A 23,080-nucleotide genomic window follows, 5' to 3' on the forward strand; every position below is an offset into this window, starting at 1 on the left:
GATAGTATTTATTGAATCGCATTATCAATTAATTAATTTTATACTGGATACGTTATATTACTGACATTTGATGCAGACTGCCCCCCTCGCCCCGACAAACCAATTATTAGTAGTAGAGTTTACCCATAGGTTTAACTTTTGTACTATTAACAATATGCTACATATACATCAGATGGACCGTCAATCGGTGCATCCTGGAAACAAGTGGTTCATTTTGGTAAATTTGTCACAATTGGATCTGATTTAATTCTTATCTATCATCTCTTATTGGTACCTCGTTGACGTATACTTGTAGCACATACTTTTCCAATTTCAATTCCATGAACTGCCATCTAACGATAGCAAAAATTAAGCAATAGAATCATACAAGAAAATTTTTATTCAATAATACTCAATTTTCCTTGAATAAAAATGTATTAAAAGTTCTATCTCTGTACTGTTTTTAAAGCCGACGTGGATGCATGAGACGAGTTATAAAAATACAATAAAATAAATTTGTATATAGGTATGTAAAGGCCTCTACCTTCGCGTAAAGAACTGGTCATGAAAATATATATAGAATAGAAATCACTTCATTTCTTTACTTTCTTTCTACATAATCAGAGAATAGATTTTAATCTAAGTTGTATAAAAGCTAAGGAAACTTGAGTAAATTTTTGGGATAGGATACTTTGCTCCATGAAAAGTACTCGGAAGTTTAGTCTAATTGCAACTTTGAGTATTGAAAGATTTTCAATTAAGTATTAGTTCATATCTGTGGTGGAGGCCTATAAGATTTTAAGATTCTCCATATATATTTTTTGTCATCTTAATAATCAGTATTTCCAAATAATAAATAACGAATGTAGCCAATATATCAGACGGGGGACCTTGAGTAGTAATAGTACCTAATAGATTAAAACACATTGCAAATGAGGTATTTGAATTTATTTAAAAAATAATTATCTGTCTCTTACCTAAACACAAAAATTAAAACAAATGCGTCAATCAATTGTCAGACAATAACATTCCCTAATACTGATCCTATCAACACTTGTTCAGATCATGGAAGTATAGGATAAAGTGCCAGCTAGATATCAATCTGTTTTTTTTTTTAGTTGTAGTTAGAGAGACTATAACAATATACAAATAATACAATATTTTCTGATTAACATGTACTTAAAGAGATAAAAGTTAAAAGTAAGAAAATACACAAATTTGGAAAATATGCCAATCTTTTATAGAATTTGTCTGATTTAACAGTTACCATAGCACACAGATGCTTATAACATATGCACGTTTTTAATTGTTCTCTGCTTTACAAATAGCAATTTAAAAAATCTTTGAAACCAAAAAATCATTCATTTCATTCTTTGTATCTTCAACATCTATGTATTTAATTAATATTTGATATTGTTCTCACGTGTCTACTTAATTATTAAGTATAGCAACGATGCAGCCTTATATTCGCCAATCTCAAATACTAACAAACTATCGTATCACTTTAGGTCCTTATGAATATTATTTAAGTAAGATATTTTTAGTTAAGAGTGCCAAAGGCCTATTCTTTGATGGATGCTCCTTGTCATGGTGTAATAAAAGGCCTCTTCTTGTTACAAATTTCTCATTACAAAATGAACACTGGAATGGTTTCTCTCCAGTGTGTTGATACATGTGATACTGAAAAAGAAATAATAGATATATCAATAAATAGAAGTGCCTCCAAGAAGAATCGACGACATCCCGTGGATGTCGTAAGAGGCGACTAAGGGAGGGCGCGAGATTGGCTGCAGCATCCCTATTAAAATATCTTTATAGCCTAACTGCGATTACCAATCCGCCTGCCAAGCGTGGAAACTACTGGCAAAACCCCCCAAGGGAAGGCTTATGTTTAGCAGTGGGCCATTAAGAACTAATATGATGATGATGATGACATGATATATAACATTAATTAAAAACTATTTAGACTAGTAAGCGAGCCTTTTAAAATATTAAAAAAGATATAATCTTTAAATATAACCTCTTTAAATTATATAATAGATTAATAATTCATTCATCTTGATGTATTTAAGTTATTTTGCAGAGTAAGTCGGACCCCTTAAAAAGGCATATATGTATTTGCGGACATCTCTTTGTGAAGCTCTGTTCGGATCCTAGGGTGGACATGGCCCACCCGGTTCTTTTCTTAAATACGCCTACGATTTGTAACAAAACATTCACTCTGGGCTTGCCTTAAAAAAGCTAAAATGTTGGACTGTATCTGATTTTCTTCTCCGTTTGGTTATTTTACATTAGTATAAATGCTAATGTTAATGTAAATGTATGGACGAATATTTGTTACTTTTTTAAGCAAAAACAACTAAACGGATTTGAAATAAATTTGATACATTACATAAATTAGGATATAACATACCCGATGTTATATCCAAATTAAACATATAAGATACTTTACATACTGACAGCCAACGTGCTAAACTGTGAGAAACAGTATTTCCATAAATGAAAGGCTAGTAGTTTGAATATAAAGCTGACATTATACTTACAGTGAAATTATCTCTCTTCATAAAACTATGGTCGCACATGGTGCATTGATATTTAAAGATCCCTCTGACGGCAATAAGAGGTGGTTTTGGCGCAATGGGTCGTGTAGTCAACACTTGGTTATACTCTCTTGATGTATTACGACGTCGCATTTTATTATCAAGGCATTTACCGGGATGCATCCGACTTCGGTGGGAGTAACAGTTTCCTGAACTAGCAAAGCTCTTTTCACAGAAGGGACATTTGTAAGGTTTAGCACCAGTGTGTTGATTGATGTGAAACTAAAAGCATAAATATAATTTATGAGAGTTAAATATAATTAATGAGTATTCAAAAATAATCTTTTAAAACTATACAACTAATGATGTTTCTCTTGTAAACATAATAAAATTACGTAAATAAAAAAACAACAACTAAAAAAGATTCTAATCTATTAGAGTAAATAATCATCATTTTGCACATATAAACTAAACAAAGATTATGTTTTGGTTTAGAGAATGTTAATAATACTATTATAATAAAATTGTAACGTGACGATATCTGTATATAGGAAATTTGAGAAAATTTAATGTATGGAGTCTGAATTAAAGTTGTAAAAGCCAAAATAACATTTTTTTTTTTAGAAATTTTATGTCTGTATGTATGTTTGTTCCAGCATCACGCAAAAACTACTGCTCGAAGTTGGATACGGTTTTCACAGTTGTATTTCAGAAGATCGAACTTAAAAAAAGAGTGTATTTTAATATGTCATCTAGAAGAAGTTATCTATTCCATTCGTGTTCCTACTTCTAAATTATACACAAATGAAGTAGTGAGCAAAAAGCTAGTTTGAAATAATTACAGTATACCGAAGTATGTTAAATATTAAAGGAAAAATAAAACAAATGTTTCTAATAAACACAGTTTATGAGAAATTATCAAAAACCCTACAAAATGAAATTTATGAGTCCAATTTGTAACTACTTATTTAAAATTTCTTATTTTGGGCTATAATTAATAACTCGAAATAAGAAATTTTAAATAACAATATTAATTATGGTTACTATTGAGATAGCTAATAATTATTATTATTAATATTGCAATTTCAAATTCTAAGTTTGGGCTATAATTGTAGTTAAAACACCACACAAAAAAAAAAAACTCTTTTTAAATAACTTTCTTTTAAGAATTAAAATAAATATTTTACTGTACTAGATCTTATTTTACGAAGGTCCATATCACTGGTGTTTCATTTTTAAAAAAAGAGTCTTGAGGCAAATTATTAGATCACTGTGTTAACCGTTCGGCACCCAAACTATGAAAAGATTGAATACAATTACTTTCGCTATTTGGAAAACGTGTAGCAGAACATGTGTGATCAGAGTGACATTCGGAGATTGATTTATAATATGGAAGATTGTAGAACTTCTGTTAGCAACAGTGGTAATCAATCTACAAGTGTTGGCAGTCACATATTAATGGCAGTGGAATTAAACAAAATAATTCTAATCATATAACTAAATAAAATAAACATTTTTATACATAAGGTCTTTTTATCCTATATCTATGTATGGAACCCTTGGCATGTGAATTCTATTCGCCATTTTCATTCAATCAGTTTTATTTTGTTCTTACCTTTAAATCCTGATTACGTTTAAAACTTTTCTTGCAAAGATGACAGTGATAAGGCCTCTCGTTACTATGCGTAATGCTATGCGTTCTTAAATTACTCATTGTGCTATATGAACGCCCACACACTTTACATGTATATGATTTACCAGATGACAAGTGTGCAGACATGTGAGCATCTAAATTTTTTTCAGTCCTGAAACTGAAAAATACATATCTTTTAATTGACCATTTACATTAATCTTACTTGTTGATTTTATATAATGAAATAAGGCTCCTACAGAGGAAAGGCATTTCAATCATAAGTAAAAATTACATGACATAAGAATAATAAAAGAAATGGTTTTAAAAAGTACAAATTAACTCCTTTCATATAATATCCCACTTGCCTAGAAGGTGCGTTATAAAATTTTAAGAAGTTATTTTTTTTTGCATTACATGTGGGCCAATAATAGCAGAAGCTATTGCAAATTATAAGGGTCCTTTTTGCCATGTCATTTGTATTAAAAAATAAATCAAATCTCTATTGAATTATGCTTTAAGAAGTAAAGGATTACTTGGTTACATAAATATACAATATAAAAAATATTGAGGCAATGATGGGCTGTCTTATCTTAAAATGGAAAGGATTAATTATAAAACATTAATCTTGTTCTATATTCTTTTTGTTTTTATTGATGTTATAACAATAAAAAATCTACTTTTAAAACAGCTTATTAGAAAAAAAAAGTACTCATAAATAGGTCCATCAATATTTAACTTACAGATATGTAAGCTGAAGATGGATATACATACTCATATGTAGTAGGGGGAAAAGAGATTGTTAGTAATGGGGTCTAACTGACCCATTGCTAGCAATATACCCTATCAGGTTTACTTCCATGCGGTTCTCCCTGGAAACCATCATGGTTCATTCTAATGGAAATTGTCATGATGGGCTAACTGACCTGCTTTCATCGTCACCTATCATCCCTCACTGGTGCCCCGCCAGTGTATACCGATAGCACAGGCGGGGTTACCATTCCATTACCACCCATTAAAAAACCCATATGTAGTAATTTATGTAACTCATAGATAATTTGGTGCATATATATTTTCTATATGTGACAGTTATCACTTTCCAACAGGTAGGCCACCTACTTGTTATTAAAACTTGTAAAAAAAAGGGTAAATATATAGTACCACACAACCAAAGTAATTGGTTCTGGCCTGGTTCTTAAGCTATGACTGGTACACACTGGTTTACGAGATGCCAGCCAACAAATATCTGGACGCACAAATCAGAACACACATATCCCTGTCAATTTAAAAAAGTTCATTCCCAAAATTGAGATACTCACAATTGCTTCATATCATTATCATTATGAAGTTATGACAACCTTGGTGGTTTAGTAGTTTAACACAGGACTTACCTTTCAATAAAAATATTTTATAATAATAACGCTATTTTCTATGTATAATATTATATGTATTTATAAAAAGATTCTCAAAGAGGGTTAACATCTGGCAGATGGCCAATCGTAAAACTATAATCCAAATCTTTTTGTAATATAAACATATTATGGCAACCCTAAATAATAATTGGGATTAGGGTAAGACAATGATTTATAAAAGGATATGTAAGTACATCTATCACCTGTCTAGTATCTACAGTAGTATAAGCTCTGCTTAGTTTAGGACTCAGCTAGTACTGTGTAATATTTTTAGTGGTAATTATTTATCCATTAAGAAATTATTACTCAAAAATTAAATTGTATAACTTACCTCCTTCCGCACAATTGACAGAGACCCATTGTTTTGTGTTGTTTTAAATGTTGTATAAAATCATATTTTAAATCAAAGTCTTCTTCACATGAACTACATTTGTATTGTTTATGAGGTTTCTCATCATTATAATGTATCCAAGAATGATTTTTAAGGGCCAATTCTGTAAAAAAACTTCTATCGCAAGTGGTACATGGGAAAGGTTTTAAACTCGAGTCCTTTTTACCATCGTCTGAATTTGACTTAGTTTCACATTGTGAATCACCTTTTCTTATTAATTTTATACTAAGATTTTCACTGTCTACTGTATATAAATGAGTTACATCCTCTGTTATTGTTGAATTCTCATCATTTATAGGCGACAACGCCTCATCAGAATTTTGTAAAACCATCATGGGATCAACACTAACTTCCATTCCTGTGAATTTGCTGTCATCATCAGAGTGTGCATCTGATTCAGATTTAATAGGTTTATTTAAATTTACACCTTCACATTTGTTAATATTGTATTGTTCCAGCAGTAGACTACTCTTGAGAAGTACTTCTTGTGATTTGCGAGCAGTGTCAATAAATTCACATACTGTTTGCAGTTTTGTACAACATTTTAAACAAATATTTTTTGGTAATTTGTCATCCTCGTCAACCTGCAGTCGTATGAAGTCATTTGAATTAAACAGATGAGACAATAATTATTAGGTAACTCCAATAATGCCCCTATTATCTTACCTCAATCAACAAATAGTGGTTAAGCTTGTTCTGTAGAAGCATAGCTTCAGCTTCAGCACTGAATATCATGATTGTAACTTCCTGTTCTTCTGCGCAAAGACGACAGCATCTTTCAAAACTGGCCTGAAGATCCACAGCCATGATTATCTACTAGGTATCTAAGGGCAGCATAGCTAACATGTACCAAGTATAATGTAATGATTTTTTTCCAATGAGTGACAACGCATGCGCGTTGCGAGATAGCGAGTCGAGCTTTGTATACTTCATTATTATTGATAATTTTCGTAGGGCATAAACGAGTATAAAGAAGAACAAAGTAACATTGCGCAAACTCGCCGACTTTAGTATGCCAAACAATGTCAAATGTCACAAATTGCAATGCATGCACAGACCGATCTGTATAATAAATAGCATAGAGTAGGTAAGTACCACAGATTAGAAATACTATGTGACTTGGCACTGTCATTATATTCACGATATTGGAAAATTTATTTAAGCTACCATCATAGCATTAATTTATTAGCAACAGTATTGATATATAAAGCAATTTAATATTCGTAGTATTGGACACATGTTAGCATCTCTATGTAGTTTATAGTGTTCAGTAACTACTAGAAACTTAGTGAGTTTATCATATAACATTTTTAAATTCGGTTAAGAGATAACACAAATTTTATACTAAAGATTTTTTTTCGTGTACAATGATAAAAAAACCTCTTAAAATTCGGTTCATAACAACAAATAGTAGGAGCCATGGTAGGAACAACGCTGATAGATTTTAATTTATTTTACAAGATCACCAAAATTTATAATAAAGCAATTAGCTCCGCTACTATATGAAAAAATAAATTAATTATAAAATACAATAATGTAAAATTTAATTGTATTTATACTAAACAACCACTGTAACTTATGGACGTCTGTAATACTATAGGTGTCATGTGCTAGTTGCCGACTGTTATAGTTACCTTAATATTTGAAAAAAATGTTTATAAGTGAAGCGCTATATATATTTTTTTAATGGATGATAATGGAATGTTAACTGCGCCTGCGCTAACGGGATACTCTGACGAGGCACTAATGAGTGATGATAAAGAAAATGAAAAGGCAGGTCAGTTAGCCCATCGTGATTAATATACCTCAAATTCAGTACGAATTTCCAGGGGGACCACGTTAAGGTCGATCTGACAGGGCATATTGCTAACAATGGGACCGGTAGTCCACATTACTAACAATTCTCCCCTCCCCTTCCCCTCCAAGCGCTATATTTTATATAGCGCCATAAATCTAACTAACATAACGCTTATTCAAGATGACCACGATTTGCCGTAATAAATTTTTTACAGCTTGGTGAAACTATGTTAGTTTCATAGAAACATGTCATTCCAACTGTCACAGGCTTGAACGATACCTCATTGTAAAAAAATTATAGTACGTAGCACAATTACTTTTTAGTCCCTAGATGGGTTAAATGAACTTTTCAGCGACAACTACTACTGCTTTCTTTTTAATGGTAAAAACGGAACTAATTCATGAAATCAATACAACCAATTCAATGAATTTTAAATTTATCAAGTACAAAGTGGCTATAAATCTGTTAACCTATTTACCTAATTCAAGAAGGTATTTCATTATCGCTTTATTTCATTAATATTACCAAAATTATTATCATCTTCCTACTTGCCCTTATCCTAATTACTTACTTGAGGTCGGTGTAATATTGAGTTTTGTATTCATCTCTATTCGAAGTTATTTTCATATTAGGGGTATCCACTTAAAAAATATATCGATATTTATATTCGATGTAAAACATCGGATCCTAGCATTGATGTTTATCGATATAACGCTAGAAAACATCGATATTTTTTCACTATCGAATACTTTTCATAAAAGTTTAATTAATATTACATTTTTCAGCGAAATGCGCAAAGTTTGTGATATTTGTTTGTGGTACGTCAGCAGTGCTATATAACATATCAAATAACTACTTACTTTATTATAATGATATAGCATTTATAAGAATAAAATAGGAAATATATTTATTATTATAAAATGTATTATAATATAAGAGGTCGTTTATATCTTCAATATAAAACACTGTCACAAACAAGTAGAGAATTCATAAACATGATAGGAATACAACATTACATCCCTTTTCAATTTCGAACTAGCAATAAGATGGTGCGTCATCTCATTTAGTTAGGTATTTAGAGTATTTAATTATACTCGCTACGAGTAAAAGTTTTACATAAACTTGTCTAACCAATCAAAACAATGATTTGGTTGCGTTACTGGAAAATAGCAAAAAGAGAGTATTAGGTAATTAAACAGAATGTACAATAATAATTAATGTATAAATGATCTGTGATTAAGACAGTGATATCTTAATGAACCTTATTTAAAATTCAAGTTATCAAGTAGTTTTAAAATAATTTAGGTTTTTAATAGATTCGACAAAAAAATAAAAAAGGAAATATTTGATGTTTCTATGAACAAATATATCGATATATCGAATACAAAAACATTTGTCAAAACATCGAATCAATCCGATATATCGTATGGAAAACATCGAATAAATTCGATATATCGATGTTAATCAATTATCTCTATTTCATATTCACTCCCATTCTAGCCATATTATCTTTCACACGGTCCATCCATGTACTAATATACTGTATATACTAATAATGCTAAAATATTGAAAAAGGTAGTAGTGAAAGTGGTGGTTAATCGTTAACCGTTTTCTTCCAGAAAAACTTATATCAGAAGGTTTATACCTTATATTAAATACTCATCGTCTATGATACAGGTGACTGAGGGCAAGTCAAGCATAGTAGTAGGTTATATTATTATATAGATAGAGCATTAAGTCCGAAAAACGGGACAACTTTTTGTCAGCTAATTAGGTGACTCGTTTTTTTATTAGTATTCTATATACCTTGCACACAATATACCTTGACGTATCTATATTTAATAAACAAAATTAGTTTTGACGCAATAAAAAGGTGCATAATTTATAAGACAAAATACATATAGAAGTTATAAAGGAATCACTCATAATAATTTATCATGTAAAATTTTATGAAAAGGTTGACCTGCTTTTCTAGAAGCATTTGTATGGAGACATTCTATTTATATAATCTAAGTAGTACATATATACCTATTACCTATGAATAATAATTGGGATTAAATGAGTATAGGTACATAATGTAAAATATGAATTTAATGTACCTACAAATCGACCATGTCTGAGTCAAGGGATCTTAGTGGTATACATTAAAAACGTGCTGTTCCTACCTATGTACCTTATGCCCAACCACCCAACCCGAAGGAGTGATGGATAAGCAAAGCAGGGTAATGGGTATTGTATTTGAAGACCGGTCTGCTGTGCGGGTAGTGCGGCGGGTGCGCGTGGGCAGGGAGATTCGCGCGGTGCGGGCGGGGCATGCGTCAGTGCCGTCAGTCAGTCACAGTCGCGCAACGAGCGCTTTATAGTAGAGACGTTGGGTGGCGCCGCGCCAGCCCGTCGCGTGCTAGTGTTGTGTCACAGCGGTGGGCCAGGTCGGTTTCGAGATTTCTTCGTTCCGACGTAATTATGGCTCTCAATTCGGACGGTGAACAGAAATCGAACCTGGTCCTCCGTGTGGACCAGGATTCTGACTCGGTTCTACAGTCATTGTTCGACACAGTGCTTAAGCCGGACTCGAAACGGCCGCTACAGGTGCCTCTCCGTATGCGACAGCTTCCAAAGTCGTTCTTTAACCCGCCGTCAACCGGTTCCAAGTCGCCATCTGTGTCTCACTCGCGAGAAAACTCGGCTGATTCTGCGTTCGGGTCGTCGTCAGCGACTGGCGCCGCACCAGTTTCGCACTCTCGGGCACATTCGTCACCAGCTAGTTTACAACAGACTTATGCAGCGGGTCAACAGACTCAACAACCTCCGCTGCATCATCAGCACACGAAACAGAGGTCCTATGATGTCGCAACACATATTCCAGATGAACTTGGCCCACTTCCACCTGGTTGGGAGCAAGCTCGAACACCTGAAGGACAAGTCTATTATCTCAAGTAAGTCAGATTTACATTTTAACAATTCGTTTTTATTTAAGCATAGAGGATAATGTAAAAGCATAAGAATAATTTATTCTTATGGCAAAAGAGAATGTTTCTAAAGCATATACTTATTGCTAAAGCTATGTATATAGGTAGGTACCTAATCTACCTACCTTGACTGCAAATATTTAGGTACCTACTTTTATTTAGTATTATAATGGATCCTTTCAATTGTATAAAAAACCGAAATATAGGCAGTACCTATCGTACTGCCTATATCATTTCTGTATATGTGCATATGGAATCAATGATATGAACCATTTATTAACGTATTGTTAATTGTATATAGGTATGTATGTACGTATGTTAGGTTAACATACTACGTAAATCAATACCCGTGAAATCAAGTGAAATAAAAATTTAATATAGTTGTATGTTCTATAGCATTCAGAGGAAGTAAAGTTTTTTTACCTCGCGCTAGACCGAATTTATTTTACTTCTTATTTTACCTGTCAAGGCACTAAATCAATTATTAGTAAATAGATACTTCTGGTTTTAATTTTACACGCTATTGTCACTGTACTTGCATGTTACACTTATCTAATATACTTACCAAATGATAAACATTTCTACCTACCAATAATGTTTACCAATATTAACCTTAACAAGATTTAATCCGTAGTTTTGACCACGCATTATTTTGGAAAAACGTACCTAGTCCATGAGATAGTAGTATAATAATCTATATCTATACATATAAAAAAACTGTAGAAGTCGAATGTCCATACATAGAAAAAACATGATATATAGTAATATACTTGTACATAGTAAATAAACTTAAGGAATATCCTCGAGTGTAGTTCTTATAGATACCTCTTATAGTCTGCGTACTAAATTTCATTCATAGTCTGCTTGATTAACAAACATACCTACCTACAAATTATAAACATTCATATTTATAATACTAGCAGTATCTGTCAACTATGCCCATGGGAAATGGAATAAAAATATGGTATGTGTTTATTTAGTCTATGGTCTATCCGTGTATCAAATTTAATTTGAATCAGTTCAGCTTTTTATTTAATATTTACAAATTTGCACATGCCTAATACATAGTAGGGATGAACTCGTCTAGGTAGGTATCTACCTGTCGTATTATCTCTCGTCTAGATTACAACTTGTCAACATGTTTATATTTATCAGGTATCTAGTAACTACGTATATAAAGTAACATTAATACTTAGGTTCTACCTATGAGAGTATCGACTTAATGCTGCTTGCATAATGAAACCACAGCATTTTTATGGTTTCAAACACTACCCGTCACTATATACAGTTATTTGCATATATTATAATATACGTAAATATATATACTAAGTTCCTTTTATAATCTTAATCACGGTTTTCTTTGTCTAGTCCAAATGTTAACTTCCTACTTACCTATACAATAATAATACTGGTACAGTCGTACACACTTAAATGGTATTGCAAAACTGATAAGCGTGTAACTTTAAAGCACCTGCCTTTTTGTAACATAAGTGTTTATCAGCATCCTGATTATATTTCGTTTTCTTATCATAGTTATTTTTAGACAATGTTACCACCACTAACTTCTGCAAGTATAAGACTAATGAAATTACTTTGCCGTAGTTGAATAAAAATTTTAAATAAATGTTGGTAGGAACAGGTACAAAAAATACGAACATGGAACCCTTGAACTAAATAAATAGGTAAATATCTTAAAATTTAAAAGGTAGTTAACGCTGAAAAGAGGTTTAATATCCATTGTATCCAATGAAGGTACATAGTATTGTGTTTCGTCTGACATGAATCATTTCATTGGTTTTATCATGTTTTATCACATACGGGCACACTGACAAGTGATAACAGCAGGTACGCAGGTACCTACAATGCGATCGTGATAAGATTGCCTAAGTGACGATAATGTATTTTAATAAAGAGAGTTTTGATTATGCAAATAAACTACAGCTTTTTGAACTCGGAAATGTAATAATACAAGTTACTCTAACCTCAGAATTGTTATTTTCGCTTTTTCATTTATTTTATCCTTTAATTTATTAAGTTTTATACCATATATATATTATACCATGTAAATTCACGCCATATCCCACCCTTCAAACCAAAAGACAGCCATGCAAAGACAACTGTTTTACGGTTGAAACACGAATGGGACAGAGGTGTCCAAGCAAACGACTTTTGTACAAAGTCTCCCTTTGGTAAAATATCTAATTAAAAAAATAAAAAAAAATATTCAGTGCTGTGCTCTTAAGCTAGTTAGTTTAAATATATATACTAAATATATATTAAAACTAACTAATCCGGCAAACGTTGTTTGACCACCCTTATCACTTAGGAGTACAAAAAATAGCCTACAACCTATTCTAAGGCCTGCCAAATATACACAAAAAATTTCGGAGCTAGCAAGCCATTTCGAAGAAGTTCGATAATGAACACTTTAACACAAGATTATATATATATAGATTACCCTAGAAGGCGGGGTTGGGGAAAGGATTATTAATGATGGGTTCTAGGGGCCCATTGCTAACAATATACTCTGGCAGGTCACCTTCTTTTAAACCGTATTGATTCTTTCAATCGTGTCCTGTCAGGTCCATCCCAAACGGAAACCACTGTGCTTAATTCTAGGTGAATACAGCACGGCGTGTTAACTGATCATCCTTATATATTATTACTCACTAGGACCCCGCCAGCATATACTGTTAGCGCTGTTGGGGTGACCATTTCATTATCACCCATTACAGACCTAAGTGGATAACTAACAAATCAAAAATGTTTTTATGTTATATTTCATAGTTTGTTGTATTAAGAATAAGGAATATAATTGTATTCTTACTGACAATGGAGCAGTCCAGTGTATAAAGTCGTGTAGGAACGTTGTAGACAATCTTTGTTAATTAAATGGTCACGCTTAATGTAAGCAGGCTGGGATATAAGATTGTTTAATGTCATAATAGTGTAGATGTTCGTTCATCAAGAAATGGTTTCCTCAAAGTCCCATGAGTATGGGAAATATTGTAACGCGCGGACAATGGCGCGCTCAATTCAGTTTTAACTTGGCAAATCATATATTTTCTAAGTTAAAAGCATATAAATTTAGATTTCACTTGAGAATATCTCAGTTTTCTCTCCGAATATTAAATAATAAATTATACAAATAGGAAACGCCGTATGATCGTAATAATATTTGTATGGGATCACACACACGGTGGAAGTGTAAACCTTTTTCATTAAAACTCATCAACGTTGGTTTACAATAAGTAAATAAATTACATAATATTCACCCAAAAATATGCAGATGTAAATTGCTACATATTGAAGTACTAGGTTGAAATATAAATAGAAAAAAAAATTGGGTTCAGAAAAATACCATTAGTGGATTTCTGTGAAAAATTTATGTCAACTAATTATGATAATTATAATTTGCTCTATCTTATCGTGCATATTTACTAACGTTTTCTGTAGGTATATGGTATTTGGAAAGGCTGACTGACAGAGATCCTAATTATAATATTACAACGTACACGGATCAATTCGAATAATATGATTGATAAAGATAAAGAGTTTGCTCTGTATAAAGCTCAGTAGTTTTCATTGTAACAAAATTATTAACTCGAGACAATAAAGGAAGGGTAGTAATGAAGGAAGTAACAATACTATCAACTTTTGTTCAGAATTAGTGAAGACATCGTGTAATATACACACGTATGAAATATAAGTGAATTGAGGGCTTTCTATTTGTATTTCTTTAAAAAGCATAATCTGCCCTCAATGTCCAGTATTTGTGAATTGAGAGCCGATGCCATATGATTCAGAAGCGACTAGGTGAGTACACAATCAGAGCTATATCTATACTCACTTTAGCTCTTCCACTAAACTTCACTGCTGGAGTGGAATTATCAACATCTGCAAATGATTCGTTCATTGTTTATAATTATTATTACAAGTACTTACATCGTAATATGCAACATCAGGTACACGACCACACGTAAGTTTTACTTATAATTCCAACTCAGCATGTCGCCACCCAGAAGCTGCGCAATTCACAGGTATACCTAGGAGTACCTATGTTTTGTTATCGCTTCCGGCGTTGCTTATTGGAATAGAGATATTTGTCAAGAGTAGTATTTCGCTTGTCTGTTATAATCTTTAGTTATTAATTTAAACATCGAACAGTTGAAATTGATGTATAAAAAATTATAAAATTTAATCGACAATAATTTACTCGTTTTTTATTATATTCATAAATAGTGTATAGTAAGTAAATTACATACATTATTGCGGTATTTTATTTGTCATGATAGTTTCAAATGTGTAGCATTATACCATTATATACTAACGAGTATGGTAATTAAACATAAAATTCACTTTCCTCGTATTTCTACAGTTGTCAATTATAATGGCCTATGATTCAGACTGGATATCTTACAAGCCAGAGTGAAGAGATTCCATGGAACTCAGTGAGATATGGAAATCGTTAAAGATGATAGAGTCTGAAATTCCCAACATAGTACGCAATTTGAACATGCCACTATTCAATATTCCACTTTGAATTAACTCAATATTCTGGTTTGAATTTATTATTATTATTACTATTATATCAGCCGTAAACTGTCCACTACTGGACATAGACCTTCCCCATAGAAGGGAGGATTTGCCAATAATCGTTACATTTTGCAAGCAGGTTGGCAACCGCAGTTACGCATTTGGTTATGTCTTAAGAGGGACGCTGCTGCCCATCCTTTGACCACTAAGTTGTCTTAGTCGCCTGTTACGACATCCACTGGAAGAAAGGGGTGGCCCATTCAATGCCGGGACCACACGGCAATATACGATGTTATGTAGTAGGCATAGAAAATATAATGCTGCCTCTTCTCTCCTTTTTCTTAACAGTGCACACTTGTATTTGAGTTTTTGAATTCCCTACTTGAACCGGGTTGTAAGGATGTGGAAATGCCTTTCCCGTGACGTGTTTCTTTCTCTAATCTTGGGTCCTTCAAGCGTAATGCTAAAGAGTTTAAAAATCATATCTTCCTATACTATACTTAGTCATTAGTTACTATGTTACGCTTAGATCGATTTTTTTAAAACAAGTAGATAAATTAGTTTTGCAAAAAACTGCCATTTCAATCGTGACAATTAATTTTGATTAGTAATCTCAATTTTTATATTTTAAAACGAATAAAATCGAGTTTATATTTCAATATTGGTTTCGTGTATCATGCATGCATGTAGTTTCGTAATGTAAAATTAAGTTAGATTAAATAGTGAATTATTAGTGAGTTGAATTTTGTGAAATTTGTTATATGATAGTTTATAAAAATTTAATAGTGCACGAAATTGTTTTGATGTGAAACTAATGCATTTATTACCAAAGCAGAAGTTTCCACTTTAAACTATTGACACATTAATGAAATGAGAGATAATTAATGTCATGAAACAAGTTTCATGTTACTAATATTAATTTTTTTACAATTTCACGATATAAATCCGGATTAAAACGTAACATTGGGCGACGAGGCAGTTCATAGATATGTTAGATTTAACGTCTTTTAGAGTACAGTGCAATAAGTTGACTTTGCTCCGCGTCGAGCTTGGTTTTGCTCTGTAAAAAAAAGTTGACGAATGACTTCCATTATGGCAAAACCAATTATTTTGATTTAAAACAAAATAATTGAACGGATTTAATAAAAATTCTATGAGCCAGTCTGTAAGTATCCTTTCAGTTACAAAAAATACTTTACAAAAAATAATTCAAATCGGTTAATAACTGAAGAAGTTATGCGATTACAAACATAAATACAACCGAATTAGGAACCTTCTTCTTTATGATGTAGATCGACAATTAATATGAAAATTTAGGCACAACAAGCGATCAGGTGACGAATATATTGTGAGTGTGTGTACAAACAGAAAATACAGGTGAATAAAGAATCTCGTTCTTTTAGAACTTGTTTACTAAAATAAAAACAGGTATATGTTATTTTTATACAAGTACTTACCATTGTAATAGAAAGTAGTTACAAAGTCAAGTGAACGCTGTCTACGGAAAGATATTGAATGCTGTCCGCTTGTTCGTCACCCTTTTCAAACAGAGGGGAAATCGGATGTTGCATAGCGGCAGCACGCGGATACGTTAGTTTTTCTAAAAGGGAGTAATATAGTTGAATTTGATTTGGAATTAACTAATAGTAATGTCAAAGTTGTGTATGTTTCTAACACTACTAATACAAATCTTATTAATATTAAACATGCTTTGAAACCAATGGAACGTTGATTACGTCATAAAATTAATCTAAACTGTAGTTATTTTAGGAAAATTAAGGAAGTTACTTCTTTGAAGTCAAGTCGTGGAGGACTATGAATAAGTGTTTTAGAAAATGAAGATAACATAAAGACTAGATCTGCAGATTTTTATAAACACTTAACGCAATAAAAGATTTCGTTTCTCCTCATATCATAAAAAAATATTTTCTATAATGAAAAATTTCTATGTCAGTAAATATAGTTTATAGTTGTAATGTTGAAAATAGATTTTATATAGGTAGTTTCGATTATTTGTTTCACCGAAACAGATGCGGCGCTAATGCTTAAAGCCAGGTCGAGTGTATTGGAACAATTATATCGATAATCAGTAATGGTCGGTCTGGCGCCGTTGCCATTATTGTCACGTTACGTTCTCGGTTGCGCAAATGGTTACGAGTGGAAAATAAATATTACCAATATTTGCAACTAAAAATAGTTCAACGTCATTGTAGTTATGATTTTGCTAATAGGTCTCTATGCTCAAGGCACATACAAGTCGTTCGAATCGACAAATCCTGTCGAGGTAGCTTGGTGTTGTATTATAGAATAATAGTGACAAGACTTCTTGTCGGAATATAGATATCCGCAGATGTTAAGTTACTGACGTGGGTAGTAATCATAACTTAATCCTAGTACAGATAATCAGTGAGGAAAAAAGATTCTCGATAGGTGTTACCTCTCCAGATGGAGATGAATGACGACCTAAATTTTTTTCAGGGAGTTGGTTGGAGAGCCTAACTAGTTTAAATATTACAATGCAGTCGCAGCAAAATGAAATCCTTGGTGTTGTTGATTGAATATATTACGTAGTGTTCACAATAGTAAGGTGTTCATATTATTATTGTTCTTTTACTCGCATGTCGGTTGTCTCCCTGTGTGGACGACAGCCAACAACATCAAAGGTTTTACCACCTCGTAAATAAACACCGCAATATAATAATATACTGCTCTTTGATAAAAAATAAAAAAAAATATGACAATTCTTGTATAGCTGTTATCCAATATTTAAATATTCAGGTAAGTATATTTTATTATAGGCAAAGGCGAAATCAATTATCTGCGGTGACGGTGCTGTATAAAATAACAGAAATTCCTTCTATGATTTGTACAATATTTGACAGGCAACAGTATAGGGGTATAGATATGTGAATGTTTATCACGGCGATTTATTATATACTTCGTTTAACTCGGTTCGTTAGCGCACGTCAGGATTGCCAACGCGGAAGGCCTGCGTGTATCTGCAACGACGCACTTCATAAGCTCCCTTAAAATATTGATATTTCGAATATCAAAGGTATTAATTTAGACAGTCGGCCGCTTGGCTCTGCTCCGCGAGACGGCGACGGCTGCAGGAGCAAACCGCGATGGACCATTGCAAGCGGTGCGTCTCTTCCGTGTGTTCCTAAATAGACGTGCACGTCGTTTCTTAATTGCGAGCTGGGGCCGATGCTTTATAAGCTCCATAACGTCCGTCGGCGTGCGTCTCGACTGTGAAATGTTTGCTTTAATTATTATTGGAATGGAGGGTAATTCTCAGTGGTTTTGTTCGGCTAGACTTGGCGATGTTCCGAAATGGGTAGCGATGCAAATTGCCTTGGCGGACGCCCAACGCGGCGTTATCAGGCCCAGTAGCATCCACGCGTCACACCTTACTGCTGACTCTTGACCCGACTTCTCGGACCTGCCTATAAAGTAAAATAGATACAACACTAAAATTTACGATAAACAAATTTTGTAATAGATAGACTTTTGTATTGGAATTGAATATTTGACATAAATTTTTATTACTATTATTACGAGTATTTCCATTATACTATTATTATAATGTTTTATTTTTGGTTAGTGTATTGGTAAATTTTTAAAGCTCACCAAAAACATGTATGTATTAAAAATTAATTAATTAAACATTGTGCAGTTGAAACACAAATTATTTCGTGTACTCTACGAGTATAACATGCCCTTGATGCTCCTATATACGTATATGCTTATAATTATTTTCGATACCCTTTTGGTAGAGATGTTACTACAACTGTACTGTTTAGTATTAATTTAATATATATTATACTTCTTAAGATAATTAAGTAACATGCATAATTTCAATGGTTTAATGCCAGCGAACAAATCGTATTGTGTACAACGTAACTCGTGATCGATAAACTGAATAATCGATCAAAAGATATCAAATAGAAAGATGGCTCTGACATGGTTTCGAAACTTCAAAAGGGTTTTATTTTTTATCACCAGCATTATTAACTCAGCTATAATAATACGCAAAAATCCTACCAAATATTCACAGAGTCAAGTACAAAAACATGCTATCCTCATTTCTCGACCGGCTAGCGTGCGTTGTTCATACAATGACCAAGTGATTGGGCTTCGGGCAATATTTCCTTTTAAGTGTCGCTCTTTGAATCCTTAATCAGAGAAACTTCTCGCGTCGCATACAAAGGAATAAACAGCGGACGAAAAAGATAGCGCCAGTTCATTCAACCCTGTTTTATTTAGACAGGTATATTAGGGCTACTAATTTGTCATGCGTCACAAGCGTGAACTGTCTTCAAGTTTCAACAAATTATGTGGGATAACGTAACGAATAAAGGTGCACGTGATATTATTTTAATCACAAATTAATGCTTCTCATTCAATATAGCCTACATTAATTTAGGCGCAGTACTCAGTACAAGGCGAAAGGAATAGCCTCTCAGACGTCTTTGACAAGGCCGTTTGCGTGTTACAATCAAGTTGTTTAGAATAGGCATCTATACGATATATACTTATTTAAAATTTATAATATGAATTTGGAATTTAAAATTTTAAGTTAAATATTATTATTATTTCCGTATAATAATTATTTTATACGATTGAATTCTCCGACGTACGATTTAATGTAAAACATAGATTTAATAAATACGGATTTTATCTATGTAATGCCACGTGTACCATTGGCGGGTTTTTTTAATGGAATTGTACACCCGACTATGTTAATGATGGATAATGGTGGGGTATTATTGAATCATAAAACGAGGAGGATGAAGTCGGGTCACTTGACCCACCATGAGAAATATTAGAAATTAATTACGATGATTTCCAGAAAGATTGTTTCTTTGTTTGTTAGAGGTTAAAATGACCTAGCAATATGCTAGGTACTACTACAAGCTACTAGCCTCCTAATTACTAATAATCCTTTTGTATGTTTTTTTTTTAATCAACTAGAATGGCAAACAAGCTGAGGCCCATCTGATGGAAAGTGGTAACTGTCGCCTATAGACATACACAGTATCATGGACATAACAAAGTATACTGTTTCGTCCATGATACCCTGAGGACTGTTGTTATACCTTTGTACCCTGTAAATTCACAGCCATAACCCTTCAAACCGAAACACAGGCATGCGACCACAACTGCTTCATGGTAGAAACACGAATAGGACAGGTACCCAAGCAAACGACTTTTGTACAAAGTCTCCCTCTGGTGAATGTATATATGTTATATTATTTACATAATATTATTTGTGCAACAGACGTATAAATAATGTCACATCTAAATGGTTATTCACGTGTAAGTACATGACAGATCTAATCCATTATGATACTTGATGTTCTTTTTATCACAGAGCCCAAGATTCACCGCAATGTCGTAATGTTTAACTGTAGATTTATCGTAGACTGGAATAAGCTGTGTGTAGAAAGAAAATACTAAAGGGTAATGAGAGGATTTCATACGAGTCTAGACTTGAATTTTATTACTCATATCCCATAAGTTATTTTTTTTACCAAAGAATCACGGGACGGTTAATATTATTGATATTAATATGAGATAATAAGAAATCCACAATTTCTCAATCCATATTTCTTAGCCGTTTCATGAAGAGATTGCTTCTTTAAAAAAGTTTGGTTTCATATCTATTCGATATAAACTATCTGAAAAGACGGTAAACCATTTGAAAAAACCGATTCATTACTTGCAAAATGTAAAGTGCATCATATTCGGAATAACGCGCAAGTTTTGAAGGGAAATTTACCACCTGTAAATATAAAATTATAATACGGTTTGTATTGCAATGTCTTGTTAGCTAATGAGGTAATTAAGTATAACGTCATAATGCTTTCTAAGAAGGCCATCGTTGGAGAAGTTACACACAAGTGGAGTTATCACAGAGTGTACAGCGATAACATTAAAATACGGCTCACAATCGCCTTCCGAGAACTCGTGTGTCGAGTGAACTGAGCTCCGAGTGCGGAGTGGTTGCGAGGCGACTCGGCCTGCAAGGCGACAGGTAGCTTACCTAACGGCACTCAGTTGAGAATACAATTTTCGTTTTAGAACAAAGTAATGATGTGCCGTTAATATACTTTCTCTTGCCGTGCGTTTAAAATAGTAGTGATTAAAGTACAGTGAAACTGATTCTGTAACAGGTGGATTACTAAATTGGTCACTAGTTTATTAATTACGCACTAATGTGTTAACATTAGGTATAATTGTTACTATTAAGCATGAATTCTTGATTGTTTTTTCACGTAATCTTCAAGTAATATTTATATTGTTACTATTGTTAAGCATTTGTTTTCTTTTGTTAGAATATAACTGTGTACACTCAATCTTTAAACTACTAGGAGCGACGCAGAATTTACCATGATGTCGAATCCACTTTTTACTTCTATTGGTTTTGTTAACTATGTATTATTGTTGTTGAATTAATCTATAAAGTTAAATATAATATGTTGCAAGTATAATAATCTGTACATTAAATAAATGTATACGAATCTGCATTTGCTAACTATTGTAATTATGTCCCATATTTGTATCTTTATCTCAGGATTAAACAAACTGATAAGAGGTTATAAATTTATAATCAAAGGATCAAATATGTTTCATAGGTCGGATCTTACTCCTTTCGGATACTTAAATAATCCGTCGTTGCAAAACCGGAGCGAGTGGGTATAATTTAGTCATATATTTAGAACTTTTTACTTACGGCTCCCTAAAAAACCGTAAAGTATTTGTGTTTGCATGGTTGTGTTTCGGTTTGAAGGGTGGGATATGGCGTGAATTTACAGAGTAGAAGAGGAATAACACCTGAGTCCTCAGGAATGGCAACGCATGGGGGGTATCATGGGCGAAACAGTATACTCTCTTATGTCCATGATACAAATCATGTCTATAGGCGACGGTTACCACTTTTCATTAGGTGGGCCGTCAGCTTGTTTGCCTTTCTAAGTTGTAAAAAAAAAAAGATAAAATTTCATAGACAGTATTACTACTATACTGTAGATTTCTTCACTCCACTCTAGATCTCACTCAATTCATATAATAATGCCAAATTGTAGTTCTCTGCCATCTAATTCGTTAAAGTATTAAATTATATTTTTTAATATATTAATAATATATGTAGTAATGGATAATTGTTCTTATTTCGCAATTGTAATTTGTACCTTCTTAATTGTCAAGTGACATCTACATCCTTATGTGTATGATAGCGTTAAGTATTGTGTTAAGAACGTATGCATAGAGTAATTTATACCCTAAGATAATATGTTACAACATATAATTGTTTGTAGCGCTCCAGGCAACAAGGTACTCACTCAGTTTCCACGCTCTGATTACTGGATGTTGGCTCTAGACAGCGTCTTTATCGGTGCTGATCAGAAATTAACCGAACAGTGTTCTAGGAAATCGATCTAATACCCAAACTATATTATGCAAAGGATAACTACATGATACTTGATTACAATTAAATCATAATTACCTGTTTATTCTTTATATTTGCTACATGTTAACTGTAAAGTATTTTAAGAGAAGAGGGTGTAAGGTTATCTATTGTAATTGTTGTTTTTAATTGGCAGTTGGCAGATAGAAACAAATCTGTCCAATTATTTATGCTACAAGTAATATTTTTAGACACGGAACACAGTTCGGTTCTGAGGCGTCACATTTCTAAATTTATCTCTAAAATCGAAATTTTAATTGTATATTACAACGAAATCTTTATTCTTAAATTAGTTAATATTGATCTTTATAGGATCAATATGAACGAATTTTCTGAAAGATTTAAATGACAGTTATT

General features: G+C 32.7%; 2 protein-coding genes across 4 annotated transcripts in view; one reads left to right on the plus strand and one right to left on the minus strand.

Moving 5' to 3' along the window:
• Positions 1–910: 910 nt before the first annotated feature.
• LOC113518206 (zinc finger protein 37-like) lies at positions 911–7,016 on the minus strand. The gene is made up of 5 exons (XM_026903010.3): positions 6,619–7,016; positions 5,893–6,536; positions 4,135–4,330; positions 2,523–2,801; positions 911–1,659 (listed from the first exon to the last, which is right to left on the minus strand). Exons 1-5 carry the CDS (start codon positions 6,757–6,759, stop codon positions 1,501–1,503), a joined length of 1,419 nt encoding a protein of 472 aa, XP_026758811.2. The 5' UTR covers positions 6,760–7,016; the 3' UTR covers positions 911–1,500.
• A 3,054-nt stretch (positions 7,017–10,070) lies between these two features.
• LOC113518510 (transcriptional coactivator yorkie) overlaps positions 10,071–23,080 on the plus strand; it is a 45,542-nt gene continuing 32,532 nt past the window's right edge. For 2 of the 3 annotated variants that reach the window (XM_026903477.3, XM_026903479.3), the window contains exon 1: positions 10,072–10,686. In XM_026903477.3, coding sequence (XP_026759278.1) covers positions 10,214–10,686 — 473 coding nt within the window. In that variant the 5' untranslated portion in view covers positions 10,072–10,213. Of the gene's footprint in view, positions 10,687–23,080 lie in introns of all 3 variants that reach the window. The other variant, XM_026903480.3, reaches the window with a different exon arrangement.

The sequence above is a fragment of the Galleria mellonella genome, unplaced genomic scaffold, assembly GCF_026898425.1.
Source record: "Galleria mellonella isolate WM207_F2 unplaced genomic scaffold, CSIRO_AGI_GalMel_v1 utg132, whole genome shotgun sequence".
NCBI lineage: Eukaryota > Metazoa > Arthropoda > Insecta > Lepidoptera > Pyralidae > Galleria > Galleria mellonella.

What these genes read in the sequence shown, in the direction of transcription:
- LOC113518206 (XM_026903010.3), bottom strand. Translation starts at nt 6,759, where the DNA reads ATGGCTGTGGATCTTCAGGCCAGTTTTGAAAGATGCTGTCGTCTTTGC. An exon ending in ACCACTATTTGTTGATTGAG is followed by an intron (nt 6,537 to 6,618) that starts GTAAGATAATAG and finishes ATACGACTGCAG; the next exon opens with GTTGACGAGGATGACAAATT. An exon ending in TGTCAATTGTGCGGAAGGAG is followed by an intron (nt 4,331 to 5,892) that starts GTAAGTTATACA and finishes TGTATTTTTCAG; the next exon opens with TTTCAGGACTGAAAAAAATT.